Here is an 18,890-nt window from a genome sequence, read left to right as displayed (position 1 = left end):
AAAATTATTAATTAACTTGAACACAAAATAGTCTCTAATACAATAACGTCTCTTTTTTATATCACACACTTCCTTATTCTCTTGAAAACTTATTTTTGAAATTCTTTCTTCATCCATCTGACAACTGCGTAAAAAACGAACGGGGTTAGGTCGGGTTCATAGAACATCATAGATCTTCAACTGACATTGGAGAACATAGAACTTGAGATCAACAACTCACTCTCACTAAGTTGGTTTGAATGTATCAGATATGAATAAATGTTGCTAATGTTCTCTATATCCTTTCTGTAGTTCATGGAATTTTCATGTCGCTTAATGTGAATCATCTCCAGGAAACATCTTTTTCTCATATTCTCCTCGCACTCCAAGACTGTCACCGAATCATAGTCCATTCGATGGTCAACTGATCTTACATGTTCTGCCAGTGCACAAATCTTTCTAGGATTCTTAATGTCGCTGATATGTTGAGTTATTCTTCTTTTAAGTTGTTGGGATGTTTGTCCGATATACACCTCATCACAATTTTGACAGGGTATTCTGTAACGAAGTCTGATTATTCCCATAGGAATAATCAGGCTCCGTCTAAAGAATATTTTATTGTTTTCCGTTCAAATAAATCATTCTGATATATTCCGTAAATATTGGAAATAATTTATTAATTGTTCACCGCGATGATGAAAAAGTCCATGCTTCATGTTTTTCAACCGACCAGGGCCTCGAATAATCCGAGTGAAATAATATAAGAAATTATTTATTTCGGCGTTTTTACCGCTGATATATTTTTTTCCATATGTCAGATTACGTTCCGCTAAGAGAATTTTCTCGAAAAACGAGGTTTTTGTCGACATGAAGAGTCACGTGGGCCGAATTCCTTCACCGTCCCGCACCGAAGTTATAAAAGGGGGTAACCGACCCAAAATCGAAAATTCATGTTTAGGCAGTCAGTATTATCGGTTATTGAAAAAAAAATTCATGTTCAGGCTTTCAGATAGTTGAGTAGTAGTTTTCAGTAGTTTAGATAGTAGAGATTTTCAGATTCAGTAGTATAGTAAAGTTAGTTATTCAGATAGATTTAGGTAGTAGATAGTTCAGTAGTTAGTTAGTTAGATTTAGAAGTTTAGGCAGTAGTTTTAGTTTTAGAAAAGACATTTTGGTTAAGTGGTTACCAGGTGACCGGAAAATAGTAAAATTGGTAATTGAACGCCAATAATTACAAATCCGTTTCTGAGGTCGAAAATCGCCATTTTCATCAGTAAACTTACTTGTTAGTCTTTTTCTGGGGAGTTTGCTAATTTTTACTTGTGACTTTCTTACGAGTGAATATTCAAGGGTTTCATTTGATAGAGACAACGAGAGGGTGGTGTACCGGTGGAGTTTTTCAACGCGCTAGGATTAGTTTTCATTCCTTCCCGACTCTACAAAATCCACGATTCTCAATCTCCAAATATCATAATTTCCCGGCTCCCGGATCCGACTAACTTGTTCAACGGTTCTGACTGACAATAAATTGGTGAGGTAAGGACACAGTAGTTGTAGACAGTACAAATTATCTCAGTAACCGAATTAAAGTATACAGATTGATATAATTTATGCTTTTTCTGATTTCCCGTTTTTGCTGAGATTGTCTGTATTGTAGAATTGAATCAATAAACCTATTAATTTTGTTGCGTTGTTTGTTACTTGGTCACCGCTACCATCCTAGGTGACACCGAATCCTGTCTTCACTAAGCTGCCTGGTAAGGTTTGTCAATTTCTCCCTAAAATTGGCTGGCGCTCGAGATACTACTGCAAAGTGCTGAAGGGCAATTGGCAGAGGCGCCAGTGACGCAAAAAGGGCGTTACAAATAGCGCCCTAGCGAGGGACTTGAGAGGACAACGCTGCAGAAGGACAGAATAGCTCCCGATCTTCAGAAAACGACGCTTAAGGGTGTAAGGACTGAAGAGGAACCGAAGGTCAGTGTAACCATTTTGTTTTCTCTCTCTCTCTGAGTGGAAGAGATTATCTTCTCCTGTTGGAGGAAGATCCGTATATTGAATTGATTTATTACTGGTACCTAAGTATCAGTGGACTATATTAAAGTGCTATAAACATTTCCGCGTTTGACAATAATTTCCTTTATTAGCAGGGAACCGACATAGCATTGACAGTGCGGACATTTATATCTGAATAACTTTTTTTTTGTTTTGTGTATTGCAGCAGGACTAGAACAATCGACCGCCGGATTTCTTTGTGACTTTTTCGGTTACGTGAAGGGTTACGGAAAGTGACTTTGGGGTGACACTCAGTGACTATCTTTGTGCGCGTTGAATACTGTTTAACGTTGAGTGGTTGGTTCAACTCGGACAGAAAACCAGTGAGTATAATTGAGATACTACTACCGATTGTTTCATTGTACAATCACTGCAGCTAATATAGTGATATCATACCGCCTTCATATAATAGGGTATTGTTCACTGCTACTATTTACTGATCATCGTTTGAATAAAGAAAGAGTTGTTGTTTTTTTCCCTTACACACTTTTATCCTGAGCAACTTTATTCCAGACTGAAACAAGGTAGGGATATAAAAGTCATAAGGACTTGGAGATATTTACTTGTGATTTTATTTGCTTTTGAACCATAATAACTGATTCCTGATAAATAAAGTTGACTTGTTTTTTTTTATTATTGCTGCAACAGTGAATATAAGTTTTTGTTGATGTGTATTCCTTATTTCTGAGTTTACTGATTGCCTGAAACATTTTTATTTTGTGTTGAATTGCTGAAGAATTTTTGAAACAAGTGATTATCGTTATTGATTTGAATAAAGACTTGCATTGATTTTCTTTGTCTGATATTCCAGGATTGCTGAATATTGATTTATTTGAAATATATTTTGACTGTGAATAAAATTGACAATTTGTTATTATCTGATTGCTAGAACTGTCAACTGTGTTTGACAGTGGACATTATTTGAACTACTCAGTTAACCCTACTTTGTTCTTCTGGGTTTATGAGTTAGTTTTCTTTTGGAAATTGTCAACTGTCTGACATTGAAAATTTTTTGAGAATCATAATAAATTTAAACCAACTTGTTTTCTGAAAGTTTTCTCATTTTTGATTTTCTTTGACTGTATCAAACAATAATTCAAACTTAACTAGATTCTGTTGTCAACTTGTAATTTTTCAGCATTATTGTCTATTAGTGTTATTTTTGTGCGAGGGATAAGGGAAAAATAAGGACTGTTACCGGGAATAGTGAAGTTGGGGAAAGTGTTCGGACTTCAACGGTTAATAAGAAGAGGACAGTGTCGAATAACTTCGATAGATTTCAAATCGATTGTTTGAGTTTGGACTTCAACGATTCAATCACTTAACCTCAACATGGATGTGAATCGACTATTGAATGATGAGCTGACTTATGAGTTACAGCTGAGAGGACAAGTAATAATACCCAGCACAGTAATGCTAAAGAGAAGTTTATTACGACAGGTATTGAAATTGAATTTGCCTCTACAGCCGACAGGAATGAACCCGACACTGGACATTGAGTCATGTCAGAACAAACTCACCGACTTGCTGGAAGCCATTCAACACTTTGACACTGAGAACACCACGAAGGAATATACTCGTATTTCAACAAGATTAATACACATTCAGAGAAGACTGAATTTTATTATCACTAAAAATGAAACCGAGTCACAGATGATAGAGCACTTAAAGGAGACTGCAGCTCGGGCCTTGAGTTCATTGGAGGCAACGTTGACTGCTGACAGACAGCAACCATCAACCCGACCGGATGGATCGCTTTTGGATGCAGAGATTCCACAGTCGCCTGAGATGTCTCCCATTCATCCAACCAAGGTTGCACAACTGAAGACATCACTGATAGATTTGGAAGATGATGAACACCCACTGCCAACTGCCCAGGTCTCCCATACTGCAACACCTGCAAATAAGTCAAGATTAGTTCAAGTTTTGAATGAAACAAGACAGGAATGTGAGAAGTTACTGCAGAATTTACCAACGATGCCTATTCCTCAACCACAACAGCCGAATATGAATCAACCAGAGGCACCAACTCATAGTCGATGGACCAGCTCTATGAGAAGGGTGTCATTTCCCGATTTGAATGAACCCATGATGAATCTGAACCAGCTGATGACACCGACTACTGCCCAACAAGAATCTGAACCACGACCGATGCCAACCTCAACTATACCCATCCATAAATGGAATGTTTACTTTGATGGGACTGATAGTGTGATTGGATTTATAGAAGAGATAGAGAGACTTGCTGAATCCCGAAAGACATCCTTAGAACATGTGTTCGAATCGATTTACGAACTTCTGCGAAAGGATGCCAAAGATTGGTTCATCCCCCGGAGGGGACTTTTCAGAAACTGGGATGATTTCAAAAATCAATTGAAGGAAGCATTCTTACCAGTCAATTATGAAGAGAACCTACTGGATGAAATCAAGAAGAGGATGCAAGGTCCTGATGAGAAGTTACTACTGTATGTCACCCGGATGCAAAATTTGTTCCAGAAGCTGACTTGTAATCGTCCCACGGAGAGTGAACAGATTCGACTGATAAGACAGAGGTTATTGCCATCACTGCAACAGGCTTTGGCCTTTCAAGAGACCACCACGTATGATGAACTCCTGAAAAAGGGAAAAGTTTTTGAAATGGTTCAATGGCAGATGGAACATTATACCAAACCACCGGTTAAACCCAGCCTCATCGATGAACCACATCTAACATATCATCAACATCGTCAACAGGACTACCCGGCCAACCTCTCTGCAATTTCGGAGAATACTAGACAACGAAACCACAGTACTCGTCAGGAAGCTCCCACACCATCTCCATCTCCGAAGAAGGGCCCGTCAAGACCGCTAACCACAGCCACAAGGATAGAAGACTGGAATTGCTCAGTATCCCCTGGACCAGATCGTCCCCATCTGCCCTCGAGGCCACCGGAATACTCGACCAACAAAACAGGAAATGCCAACACCTCCCAGGATCGGAATGGATCACCACCGGAGCGAAGAGTGTCCTCCCAGACACAATGCTTCAGATGCGGGGGATATGGCCACCTACGTCGAGACTGCCGAGGGACACCGAAAATGTTTTGCTCCCGATGTCAACGAGAGAATATCCTCTCACGAGACTGCCCATGTCCTCAAAACCGGAGAGGAACGACACCGTCAACTTCAGCGGGATTCCTAACTACAGTAATTCCTATCGTTAGCAACGACAGCTGGCCTCTGGTAGAAGTGCACATTGAGGGAAAGTTATTCCATGCATTGATAGACACTGGCGCGGCAAAGAGCTGCTGTAGTCAGAGGGTGGCCCAGCTGTGTGAAAGAAATGGAATCAAGGGAGAAAAATCAACGACTGAAGCTGTCATGGTAGCGAATGGACAAACTACAGCCATACCGAAGATGTATCACTTGTCAATGGTGATAGCCGATTATGCCCTGAAGAACATAGAATTCTTACTTGTACCCAACTTACCAGTCGACTTAATCCTGGGAATAGAGATGTTGAAGACCTACAACTTCTCCCTGGATATCAAGAACACCGAATGTTATCTAGAAGGACGACGGATCCCCAGAGCTAAACAGGTTAGCCAAGAGGTCATAGAGGTGCAGACTCCCGAAAAACACCTCCAGAACCGAAGAGGATCCCACAACAGACTTGCTGAGAGCCCGTTGAGAAATCCATTGCCGACACTCAACTGTGTCCAACTGAAAGAAACAGGTATGCAATGTAAGTGGTACAAAAATAAGTTTCAGGAAGTAGAGAAAGGACCAGAGCACTGCCCCGAGTATTCCATCATCAATGGAAGATTGCACCGACACTTTTGGGATTCATCAGACGTCAGGGAAGCTGGAACAGGCCATCCCTGGAAGTTGTGTATACCCACCGAACAGAGGACCAAAGTACTGAAAGAAAACCACGACTCTGCCTTGGCTGGACATCTGGGAATAGCTAAGATGATTGCGAAGATCTCGCGGAATTATTACTGGCCAGGTATGTTTAGGGACATTGCGAAATATGTCCGGAACTGCACTTCGTGCCAAAAGTTCAAAGTACCCCAACAGCAACTGGCAGGAAAGATGCAACCTAGAAAGATGGTGGATGCGCCGTTCAAGGAAGTACCGGTGTTAAGGAGGAGAACAACGACGGAGATGCGGATGCCCAGAACCCCCCAGAGCTCGGTATCGTCAGTGCGAGGGAGAAACACCCTAGCAAGAGTGGGGAGGGTGGTGAAACGGACCACTACGCAGTCTACACAGACCCCCCCTTTGTGCCAGCTGCGTGCCAGTAAGCAAGATACCGGTTCTAAAATTCCATTCAGGACGAGTGTGGAAGACAACACCGGTATAACTAAACCATATGTTTCAGATCAAACCACACCGGCCCCCAAGTGTGTTCGTACAGTCGGTACGACAGGATCTAAGGTCTATCTGGAGGTGAGATCCAACACGTGCTGGAAGTGCGGCAAGACATGCCCCTCGCGGCAGGAGTGTCGAGGTCCACCACTCCTATTTTGCAGCAGATGTGGTTTGATAGGTACGCAGACCAGGTACTGCGAGTGCGTACCCAGGAAACTGGCCCCACGACCGCCAGCAACTAGGTCGGAACAACCAGCCAGGCATCCATGTGCAAGATGCACAGAAAGGGAGGCCATGCAGCGGAAAATGAGATAGAACAAAAAAAATGATGGGAAAAATAGAATTGCAAAGAAGATACCGTTGTTTTTGTTCCATAATCCTGTAAAACTGTATAAAACCATATAGGGCCTAACCCAATATCTGATAACATTATATTCGAGACTAGTAGACTGATTTTTAATCTGTAAATGTTGATGAAACTGAATAGTACATAATAAGTCCGTGAATATTATGCAATAAAAACAATTCCAGTCACTTGCCCCGAATTTCAAAGGCCATCAGATATAAATTAGTAGTTTCACTGTGTAATCTATTTGAAGAATGTCATTTCTAATCTCTTACTGTTCTGATAAATAACTGAAATATTCCGCAGTGTTACAGATGAAATTTTCTAAGAGGCTAGATACTCACCGATGAGAATGAATGCTGGAGATAGGCAACACACCTTTCGTCGGATGATCAGCTGTAGGCCCAATTCCACCGAAGACATGTAATCAGTCAGTCCTGAATATTTAATCATGTCATCATCCAAGAAAGAAGTATGAAGAATTGGACATCATGACCTGTCAATTATTACTCTGGTGGACATCTGGATTCCATTTCAATTTTCATATAGATAATTTAAACTGTATAACTGGAAGAATTTTCACCGTTCTGAAAATTTCACCATACAGTCACTGATTCCTTGTAATATCCACAGGTAAATCAACCAGTATATCAATGAGTTTGGAATGGTTTCGACTCATCTGACTGGGAACTTCGACGTCCCTCTGAAATAATATGGCATGATTCATCGAGATATGGAAATCACGGAACTACTCACCGGAGAATGGGATAATCCACACCTGACATCAGATTATTTCACCGACACTTGGAAACTTCATGGAAATGGGAATGAGTTCTACTCCACAACCCCGAGATGAAGAAATTCCCCAAACATGTACACATTCAAATCACCCCGGATGACCGAAGAAGGAAGACGGCGTTTGAATTTTTCACCGACACTTGGAAACTTCATGGAAATGGGAATGAGTTCTACTCCACAACCCCGAGATGAAGAAATTTCCAAACATTCAAATCACCCCGGATGACAGAAGAAAGAAGACGACGTTTGAATTTGACATCGATTCATAGAGCAAAGTTTTATTTCTATATGTCATACTGTCTACAACAACATTGTAATCTTTGATAGCGTAACGTAACAGTCAGACCCGTACTTCCCATATATCCCGCGTAATAAGACAGGATAGTATTCGGTTATTTTTTGTTTGTTTTTAGAATTCAAATTTCTGTTTCACCGTAACTTGAATTTTTCCGAACCAGGGGGGATGTAACGAAGTCTGATTATTCCCATAGGAATAATCAGGCTCCGTCTAAAGAATATTTTATTGTTTTCCGTTCAAATAAATCATTCTGATATATTCCGTAAATATTGGAAATAATTTATTAATTGTTCACCGCGATGATGAAAAAGTCCATGCTTCATGTTTTTCAACCGACCAGGGCCTCGAATAATCCGAGTGAAATAATATAAGAAATTATTTATTTCGGCGTTTTTACCGCTGATATATTTTTTTCCATATGTCAGATTACGTTCCGCTAAGAGAATTTTCTCGAAAAACGAGGTTTTTGTCGACATGAAGAGTCACGTGGGCCGAATTCCTTCACCGTCCCGCACCGAAGTTATAAAAGGGGGTAACCGACCCAAAATCGAAAATTCATGTTTAGGCAGTCAGTATTATCGGTTATTGAAAAAAAAATTCATGTTCAGGCTTTCAGATAGTTGAGTAGTAGTTTTCAGTAGTTTAGATAGTAGAGATTTTCAGATTCAGTAGTATAGTAAAGTTAGTTATTCAGATAGATTTAGGTAGTAGATAGTTCAGTAGTTAGTTAGTTAGATTTAGAAGTTTAGGCAGTAGTTTTAGTTTTAGAAAAGACATTTTGGTTAAGTGGTTACCAGGTGACCGGAAAATAGTAAAATTGGTAATTGAACGCCAATAATTACAAATCCGTTTCTGAGGTCGAAAATCGCCATTTTCATCAGTAAACTTACTTGTTAGTCTTTTTCTGGGGAGTTTGCTAATTTTTACTTGTGACTTTCTTACGAGTGAATATTCAAGGGTTTCATTTGATAGAGACAACGAGAGGGTGGTGTACCGGTGGAGTTTTTCAACGCGCTAGGATTAGTTTTCATTCCTTCCCGACTCTACAAAATCCACGATTCTCAATCTCCAAATATCATAATTTCCCGGCTCCCGGATCCGACTAACTTGTTCAACGGTTCTGACTGACAATAAATTGGTGAGGTAAGGACACAGTAGTTGTAGACAGTACAAATTATCTCAGTAACCGAATTAAAGTATACAGATTGATATAATTTATGCTTTTTCTGATTTCCCGTTTTTGCTGAGATTGTCTGTATTGTAGAATTGAATCAATAAACCTATTAATTTTGTTGCGTTGTTTGTTACTTGGTCACCGCTACCATCCTAGGTGACACCGAATCCTGTCTTCACTAAGCTGCCCTGGTAAGGTTTGTCAATTTCTCCCTAAAATTGGCTGGCGCTCGAGATACTACTGCAAAGTGCTGAAGGGCAATTGGCAGAGGCGCCAGTGACGCAAAAAGGGCGTTACAATTCTGTATACAACACAGCTTTTCTTATCAGTTTCTATCCTATCTTTCAAATTACTATAAAGTCTCTTTACTTTAAATTCAGTTCTAGGTATCACTTTGATGTTATCAGTTTTTAATAAGTTTATTAAGGATTTTGTCATTACATTAATCAGTGGAATGGAAGTAAATATAATTCTCTGATCTAAATTGGTGGATGCGATTTCGTCATTATTCTGTGGCTGTCCAGAATTCGATGAATTGTGTATCAATTTCTTTAAAAGGTTCTTGGGGTAACCATTCTCAAGCATCAACTGATATAATAGTTTCATATTCTTCTCCTTCAGAGTGGGGTGTGATATTCTTTGTATACGATTCTTCAATCCTGTAACCATATTGATTTTTTGTCTCTGAGGGTGGTTGGAAAAATAATGCAAGTATCTACCTGAGCTAGAGGGCTTTCTATACCAATCAAGAATCAGTGTATTGTCAGGTCTTCTAATGACTAGGGTATCTAGGAAAGGCACACTATTGTTATTTTCTAATTCTATGGTAAATTTTATAGACTCACTCTGTCTGTTGAACCTTTCAAGAGTGTAAGATGTCTTATCACTGGGAACTGCACAAATGATGTCATCTACATATTTTTTAATAAAAGGCATCTCAAAGGGGATATCTGTTAGGATGCCATCTAGGAGGAAATCCATCACTACCTCTGCAATGGAAGGGCTGAATTTAGACCCCATTGGGGAACCTAGTATTTGGTTGTAGAAATTACCTTGGAAGATGAAATAGTTGGAGTTGAAAAGAAATCTGATGATGTTGATGAAGTCTTCCTTAGGTATTGTGGTGTGGCTACTGATTGATTCCCATCTGTGTTGAATTGCAGACAGAGCTAATTCTAATGAAATATTGGTAAAGAGGGATACCACATCAAGGCTGATGAGGACATAATCTTCTGGCAATTGGAATTCACTAATGAAGGTGGAAAAAGAGAAAGAATCTTCTACGTAATATCTGCCTCTAGAAACACTTAAATAACTTGAAATTATTTCAGATATATAACCTGATATCTTAGATGTTGGTGTATTCAAAGAGGAGATGATGGGTCTGAGGGAGAGAACAGGTTTATGGACTTTAGGTAGTCCATAAAATCTTGCAGGAATGGAGTTATAACTGTACAAGGATTTTCCTTGCATTTGGGAAATATGACCACTTGTTACCAATTTTTTAATCAATGTGTTACCTTTAGTTTGTATAGTAGTTGTTGGGTCTCTAGGTAGTCTTCTGTAATAGTCAAGATCATTGAGAATTCCATTAGATAGTTCTATGTATTGTGACTTGTCCATAATAACTGTTACGTTTCCTTTGTCTGATTGTAATACCTGTAAGTCTGGATGTTCTTTGAGATATCTTTTACAATTATAAAATTCTCTCTGTACTACATTTCTGACAACTTTATTAGGTTTGATATTATTAGTTATAATGTTGGTGGCCATGGCGCGTTTTATGTTCTTGGCATCAGGAGATAAGGAGTCATTGAGGTTGATAACATTCTCAACATCAGATAAAAGTTTCGGAATAGAGATTTCTTTCATAGGGATGTCAATGCTGAATTTAGGACCCAGCGACAAGAATTTTAGAACTCTATCCGGGATATTTGTTCCACTTATATTTTTAACCCACCTTTCTTGTGATCTGACTTTTCCCAATTGTGCATCTGTCAAAGCTCTCACCTTATCCAGATTTTTCTGTTTCGTCAATGCAAATTGTCTATTGTACTTGTTATTCTGATAAGAGAAAAAATGGTTAGTAATATCCTCAGGAAGTGCATGCTGAATGAGTAGTTTCAGTCGTTCAACTTCTCTCTCTATTCTTTTTATTTTTGTTATTGTCACTGTAATTTCAAATTTTAAGAACATGTTAAGTACCTTGTTCTCCATGTTAACTGCTTGTCTGGACGACACCTCGTCTGTCACAGATCCATATAATTGACAGAAGTTATTGGTCATGTGTTTAGGATGTAAACCAAGCCTTTTACACTCCAACAGGAACACTCTGCGATTCCGCAATGCTGACAACTTGATGTTATTAGATGACCAAGATTTTAAGGTCGATGACATTTCCCTTCCATACCGTACACGGATTTCAGCATAAAACCCCATGCTAATATACAAAATATGATAATTTCCTAAAGTAATTAATAAACAATGGTTTAAGGGGTGTTGGAAAACTTCAATTGTTACTAACTTCTTTATTTCATCAGTCGACGTTTCGATCCTTGGTTGGGATCTTCTTCAGGACTTCTATAAAACAAAAAACATACAAATATAACAAACATTGCAGAAAAGACAACATGTTAAAACGCACCGAAATGCGAAGAGTTACCAGATCTTAAGTTGCACTGAATCTTATACAGATTTGGAGGAAAAAATTATTAATTAACTTGAACACAAAATAGTCTCTAATACAATAACGTCTCTTTTTTATATCACACACTTCCTTATTCTCTTGAAAACTTATTTTTGAAATTCTTTCTTCATCCATCTGACAACTGCGTAAAAAACGAACGGGGTTAGGTCGGGTTCATAGAACATCATAGATCTTCAACTGACATTGGAGAACATAGAACTTGAGATCAACAACTCACTCTCACTAAGTTGGTTTGAATGTATCAGATATGAATAAATGTTGCTAATGTTCTCTATATCCTTTCTGTAGTTCATGGAATTTTCATGTCGCTTAATGTGAATCATCTCCAGGAAACATCTTTTTCTCATATTCTCCTCGCACTCCAAGACTGTCACCGAATCATAGTCCATTCGATGGTCAACTGATCTTACATGTTCTGCCAGTGCACAAATCTTTCTAGGATTCTTAATGTCGCTGATATGTTGAGTTATTCTTCTTTTAAGTTGTTGGGATGTTTGTCCGATATACACCTCATCACAATTTTGACAGGGTATTCTGTATACAACACAGCTTTTCTTATCAGTTTCTATCCTATCTTTCAAATTACTATAAAGTCTGTTGAAGTAAGAACTGCTGGCCAAATATATATTTGGCGCCAGTCCACTTCTATAAAACAACCTGCTGACAACTAATATGATCCGTCTAGTGCGCATGCGCAGCTAGAAAAGTAATATGGCCGCTAAGGTGGAGATGTCAGTTCTGTCAGACACGAATAGATAACGACGTCACACCTTAAGCAGCAAACCTAACCTCCATTTTGTTTATATTTGTGTTTCCAAGTTTGTTAAATCCACGATTAAATTGTACAAAATACCTGTATCTGTCAATCCACCCTTACATGGTAGCAGAGCTTGTGACGTTAAAAGCAATCCACAATTAAGAAGAAGTTAAGTGTTAAGTAATAAAATGAGTTATCAAGAAGAAATGATTCAAATGGATCAATCCCACGTGCCAGCCATGGAAGTTCCAGAAAACATTTTCGAGATGCTGACCAACCAAAGTTTTGTGCGACTACTTGCAGAAAAGCTTGGAAATCTAAACAATTCGAACACGTCCACGTGTAGCGGATCCGAAATAGCAGAGAAGGTGACCATGCCGGCGTTTGTGATACCGCATTACGAAAATAGTGACAAGTTAAAGGGCCACTCCAACTATAGGTCATGGAAACAAAGAGTCGAGCGTGACATGCTTGCTCTAGGACGCTCCCAATTCCTGAAATACGACATGGGTGGACCAGACTGCACAATGACTAAAGAAGAAAAGCACATGTACAATGCTCAAGTGCTACAATATTTGGAAGCATCGTTGCAGCATGCTCCCAAAACTGTAATAGAGAATGAGCAGTCAGCAGCCGAAGCTTTCCAAAAGCTGACACAAATGTTTGGAAAAAATGACGTCCAGAAGATGGTTGAACTACTGGACAACTTCGGCAAGACGGTGTTCTACCCAAGGATGAATCCGGTCAATTTCGTCTCCCAGTTCGAGAAGGGTATACAAGAATTCAAGGAACTAGGTGTTCCATTGGACCCAAAAATAGTGGTGGCGTATTTCCTTCACAAGGTTAAGAATGCTAATGGATTCCTGCCATTCTTTACAACGATGACCACTTTACCCGAGGCAACCAGAACCTATGAGTTTGTGAAAAATGCATTTCTAGAGGTAGCAAACTGCCAGTATTTCAGAGAGGTTGACAACAGTATGTATACAAGTAGTAGTTTGAATGATATTTGTTCTGAATGTTTTAATGACACAGATAGGAATCTCGAGACCGAGATCAATGAAGTTTATACTGCATGTTCCTTATGTTTTGATTATCCCATTGGAGAATCTAATATGTTCACGAATAATCTCAATTCTGTTTCAGTCCTCTGCATTAAATGTGGAAAGAGTGATAATAATATATGTGATTTCTGTTTAGAGAGTCGACATGATAGGTCATATAGGGAGCCCCATACGAAGAAAGAAAAAAATTCTTTCAAAAGTCCTTCGTATTTTAAAGAGGAGAAAGTAGACAGTAGTCCCTATTCTATCGAGCAACTGAAAAAAATTAGGAATATGACACCAGCTGAAAAACGAGAAGCCAGCTGTAAAAAGTGTGGTTTATTATTCCATCGGTCAGCTGCATGTACCAACACGGAGAGATTCTGTTATTTCTGCCATAAGAAAGGTCACGAAAAGAAGGACTGTAGGAAACTGAAGGAATACAAATCTAGTAAGTCACTGTTTGATCTAAATAAGTTCTGTACGTTTGCAACATTTCTAGTTGATTCTGGTGCATCCCACCATGTGGTGAATGTACAAAATATTCTGTTGGATTATGAGGCTTATGATAAGCCTATACCTGTTGTTTTGGCATCGGAAACTGGGAACATAGTGTCAATGGGTCAGGGAACTCTTCCATTACTTGTACAGTTTGGAAAAAGTTCGCACATTGTACATCTAGCTAATGTTCAGTATGTCCCGGTAATAAGGGATAATGTTCTCAGTGTCCGTGCATTTAATGTTCAGTTTGGGACAAGTCTTGTACTAAATGCTAATAATGGTTTTATTTTGTCTAGAAAATTAAGAAGAAAAATATCACTAGTTTTCGTTTCGGAAGGCGTGTATAGAGTATCAGCAAGGATAAATTCAAGTGGAACGAATAATGTTAATGTTAATAATGTCAATTATAAAGAAAATACAAGTACAAATAAAATGTTTAATTTGAAAGAAAATTTCTGTAGTAAAATGAAACTCTCAGTTATCAAAACCAATACCGTTAATAATACAAAAAGAGAAACGCGTAAGCTACGTAAAAGATTCACTCGTGATCAGTTAAAAAGGTTGGCTCAAGAAGGTAGTATGTGGCACCGTAGAATGGGTCATATATCTTCATCTTATTTAGGAAAACTACCTAAAGTTGTTCAAGGAGTTAAAGAACTCACATATAATTTAAGTACAGGTAGTTGTTCAGTTTGTTCAAAAGCGAAAATGACCAGAAAAACATGCGCAAAAGAAAGAGATAGAGCTACTAGAGCTTGTCAAATTCTTCATGCTGATCTGTTAGTTATTAATCCGCCAACACAATACACTAAGAAAAAGTATGTTTTAATCGTTCTTGATGATTATTCTAGATATGCACAAATTTTCCTGTTGAAACAAAAGTCTGAAACTTCTAAGTTTTTGAAATCTGCTCTTAATAGTCTTCAGTCATTATTTCCTGGTCCTGGTCAATTCAGTAAGTTACGGTGTGATAATGGAACAGAGTTTATCAGTGAAACAAGTCAACAAGTTCTCGATCAGTTTGGTATACAAATTCAGTTAGCAGAACCTTATCAGCATGAACATAATGGAACAGCTGAAAGGTTTAACAGAACACTCCAAGAAAGAGCTAGAGCCTTGTTATTTGAATCAGGCTTCCCAGTTACTTTTTGGGGTTTTGCTTTTTTGACCGCTTGCTATCTATACAACCGTACGCCTCATTCATCTGTAGATTTTCTCACTCCATATGAAAAACTTTATGAAAAACAAGCCAATCTACAAAATATAAGAATTTTCGGTTCACAAGCAGAAGTTAAAAATGAAAATGTTCCAAAAGGTAGAAAGTTGAACACAAGATCTAGTACAATGTATTTAGTAGGGTATACCGATACTGGTTATCTGTTGTATGACCCTAAAACACATAAGACAATTACATCTTGTAATGTTTTAATTAATGAAAATCTTACCTACAAGTCATGTGAATCAAAGTTATCAGTCCCTAGTGATGAACTTATAATTTCATCTGAACCACCTGAGTCCAGTAAGGACATACCTGTTACGCCTATTGATGGCAAATCTGTTGTTTCTAATGCAAACGAACCTGTTACAAACATACAAGTTGAACAAGAATCTGGTTCTGGAAGTCTAGTACAAAGGAACTCAGATAATTCAGTTGATCAAACAAGTGTAATGAATATGTTAGAAAATTTTTCAGTTAATTCTCAGATAAATAATGAGATAGAATATGAAGAAATTCCCGAGTTACAAGATTTTGATAATGAAGAAACCAGTGGACATGACATAAAAGTTTCAGTTAATGCCACAATTTTGAATCCATTTGGTTTTGTATATGATTCAAAGATATATCAGACAAGTAAAACACCTCAAACGTATCTAGAAGCAATCACCAGTTCAGAAAGTGGTAAGTGGATGACTGCCATTCAGTCAGAACTTGAAGCAATCAACCAACACAATGTTTGGGAAATTGTTGAAAGAAAACAAGGTATGAAAGGTATTCCGTTAAAATGGGTATTTACAGTTAAAGACAATGGTGTATATAAGGCTCGTTTAGTTGTTGTAGGATGCAGAGATACTGAAAAGTATACTTCTGAGGAAACTGCATCTCCTACACCAACTCTATCAGTAGTTAAATTATTATTTGCATTATCAGTTTCTAGAAAATGGCATATTGAACAGTTGGACATCAAAACAGCATTTCTTTATGGTGAAATTGATAGACCAAAATATGTAAGTGTACCAGAAGGAATCAATCTGGATAAAACTAAGGTAATTCTTAAGTTACGAAAAGCTCTTTATGGAATATCGATAGCACCAAAATGTTGGTTTATGACACTCGATAATTTTCTAAAGAATTCAGGTTTTGAACCAAATTTACGTGAACCATGTTTGTATAAGAAAGAGGAAGATAGTGAGATTATTTTGATTCTAGTATATGTTGATGATCTATTAATTACAGGTACCTGTGAAAAGCTTATTCAAGAAAATGTCAATATGTTCAAATCACGTTTTAATATCAAACAATTTGGCTATCCTACTAAGTTTCTTGGTTTGGAAATCAGTAGATCAGAAAATCAGTTGTTCCTTCATCAAACTCAATTTGTGAAGGAAATGCTTAAAGAATTTCGAATGAAAAACTCAAATTCAGTTGATACTCCATTGGTTCCTCAAGGAGATCATAAAGTTCCCGAAGTTACTAATGAAGCAGATTTTCCGTACAAGAAAGCCATAGGCTCTCTGTTGTATTTAAGTTTATTTACAAGACCCGATATATCTTTTGCTGTAGGTTATTTATCTCGATTCCAAGCCAATCCACAACAGTATCATTGGACATTAGTAAAAAGGGTTTTCAGATATTTGAAAGGTACCAGTCAGTTGGGTCTGAAATATACAGCAGGTTCCCCAACGTTGTCATGCTATTGTGATGCAGATTTTGCAGGTGATAAGAAGAGTCACAAATCGACAACCGGCTTTGTGATTTTTGCATTCGGTAATCCGGTTGTATGGTGCTCAAAACTTCAATCAAAATTAGCACAAAGTTCAGCAGAAGCAGAATTTATTGCACTTACTCATGCTACTAATGAAGTTCTATTTCTAGCACAGTTATTGGCAGAAACTGTGGGTATCAGTTCATTTCCTGTTGATATATATGAAGACAATGAAGCAGCAAGACAAAACTGTCTTGCAGCTACAAGTAAAAGTCGTTTAAAATATATTGCACGTAAATATTTATTAATTCGTCAACATGTAAGTGACAAGAAAATTAATATTGTGAAGATTAATACCAATGATCAGATTGCTGACATTCTTACAAAACCTTTAAGTGCAGCAAAGCTAAGTAAATTTCGTAATCACCTTGTATTCTATGAGGCTTGATTTTTCAGTTGATTTGTATACAAATAACCCAATATGTTCTTTTTTTTTTTTCAGTTATCTGTTGTTTATCCATGTATTGTTTAACATACTCGGATAATACTATAATGTCTGTTAAGTATTTGTCTGTGTGGAAGGGTTCTTCGGTTCCTGGAAACATGCTTAGACAATACTAAAAATCTGTTGAGTATTTGTTTGTGTGGAAAGGTTCTTCGGTTCCTGGAAACATGCTTAGACAATACTAAAAATCGGTTGAATATGTGTCTGTGTGGAAAGGTTCTTCGGTTCCTGGAAACATGCTTAGACAATACTAAAAATCTGTTGAATATGTGTCTGTGTGGAAAGGTTCTTCGGTTCCTGGAAACATGCTTAGACAATACTAAAAATCTGTAGTGTATATGTCGGAGTTTTATTGAAAGGTTCTTCGGTTCCTGGAAATATACTCTAATAAATATGTTTATATGTTAAGTGTTTATTCAAAGTCATGTAGAAGGGTCTCCGGTCCCTGGTTACATACTTTCATGAGCACTAGTGTCTTGATTTGAAGGGTCTCCGGTCCCTGGTAATGATAGACGCGAAATCAAAAAAATTCGGACACGTATGTGTGTGATGAATTAATCAAGTTAGTTCTATATGAAGGAACTTAATATGTATCTGTTATATGTATATGTTGATCTGGTGGTATAATATCACTTGTTGGAAGGGTCTCCGGTCCCTGGAAACAATGTATTGATACCATACAAAATATTAAGGAAAGTTGGTTCGCTATAAGGAACCCTATTCGATTGCCTACAGTAACAGCCTCTACAGTTCCACTGACAATCCTGTTGATTTAGTTTTAAGGCTTGATTTATATAAACTCAAATGAAATATTAACTATTATTTGTATTTATTGTACTGTATATATTCTATTTTAACTATTGAAATCAGTTGGTTGGAACTTATCTGTATATGTCTTATCTGTTGACTAGTTGTCGGTTCCTCAGTTTGGGAGGGGGTGTTGAAGTAAGAACTGCTGGCCAAATATATATTTGGCGCCAGTCCACTTCTATAAAACAACCTGCTGACAACTAATATGATCCGTCTAGTGCGCATGCGCAGCTAGAAAAGTAATATGGCCGCTAAGGTGGAGATGTCAGTTCTGTCAGACACGAATAGATAACGACGTCACACCTTAAGCAGCAAACCTAACCTCCATTTTGTTTATATTTGTGTTTCCAAGTTTGTTAAATCCACGATTAAATTGTACAAAATACCTGTATCTGTCAATCCACCCTTACAAAGTCTCTTTACTTTAAATTCAGTTCTAGGTATCACTTTGATGTTATCAGTTTTTAATAAGTTTATTTAGGATTTTGTCATTACATTAATCAGTGGAATGGAAGTAAATATAATTCTCTGATCTAAATTGGTGGATGCGATTTCGTCATTATTCTGTGGCTGTCCAGAATTCGATGAATTGTGTATCAATTTCTTTAAAAGGTTCTTGGGGTAACCATTCTCAAGCATCAAC

General features: G+C 37.8%; 1 protein-coding gene across 1 annotated transcript; it reads left to right on the top strand.

The window, feature by feature from the left end:
- Positions 1-12,306: 12,306 nt before the first annotated feature.
- Positions 12,307-14,430, top strand: LOC123674912. Its single transcript, XM_045610068.1, has 2 exons — positions 12,307-13,958; positions 14,305-14,430. The coding sequence occupies exons 1-2, from the start codon at positions 12,653-12,655 to the stop codon at positions 14,310-14,312; spliced, it is 1,314 nt and encodes a 437-aa protein (XP_045466024.1). The 5' UTR covers positions 12,307-12,652; the 3' UTR covers positions 14,313-14,430.
- Positions 14,431-18,890: the final 4,460 nt, after the last annotated feature.

Source organism: Harmonia axyridis, chromosome 3 (assembly GCF_914767665.1).
Source record: "Harmonia axyridis chromosome 3, icHarAxyr1.1, whole genome shotgun sequence".
Taxonomy (NCBI): domain Eukaryota; kingdom Metazoa; phylum Arthropoda; class Insecta; order Coleoptera; family Coccinellidae; genus Harmonia; species Harmonia axyridis.
Note: the sequence above shows the minus strand (reverse complement) of the source record. Positions and strands in the feature narration are given on the sequence as shown.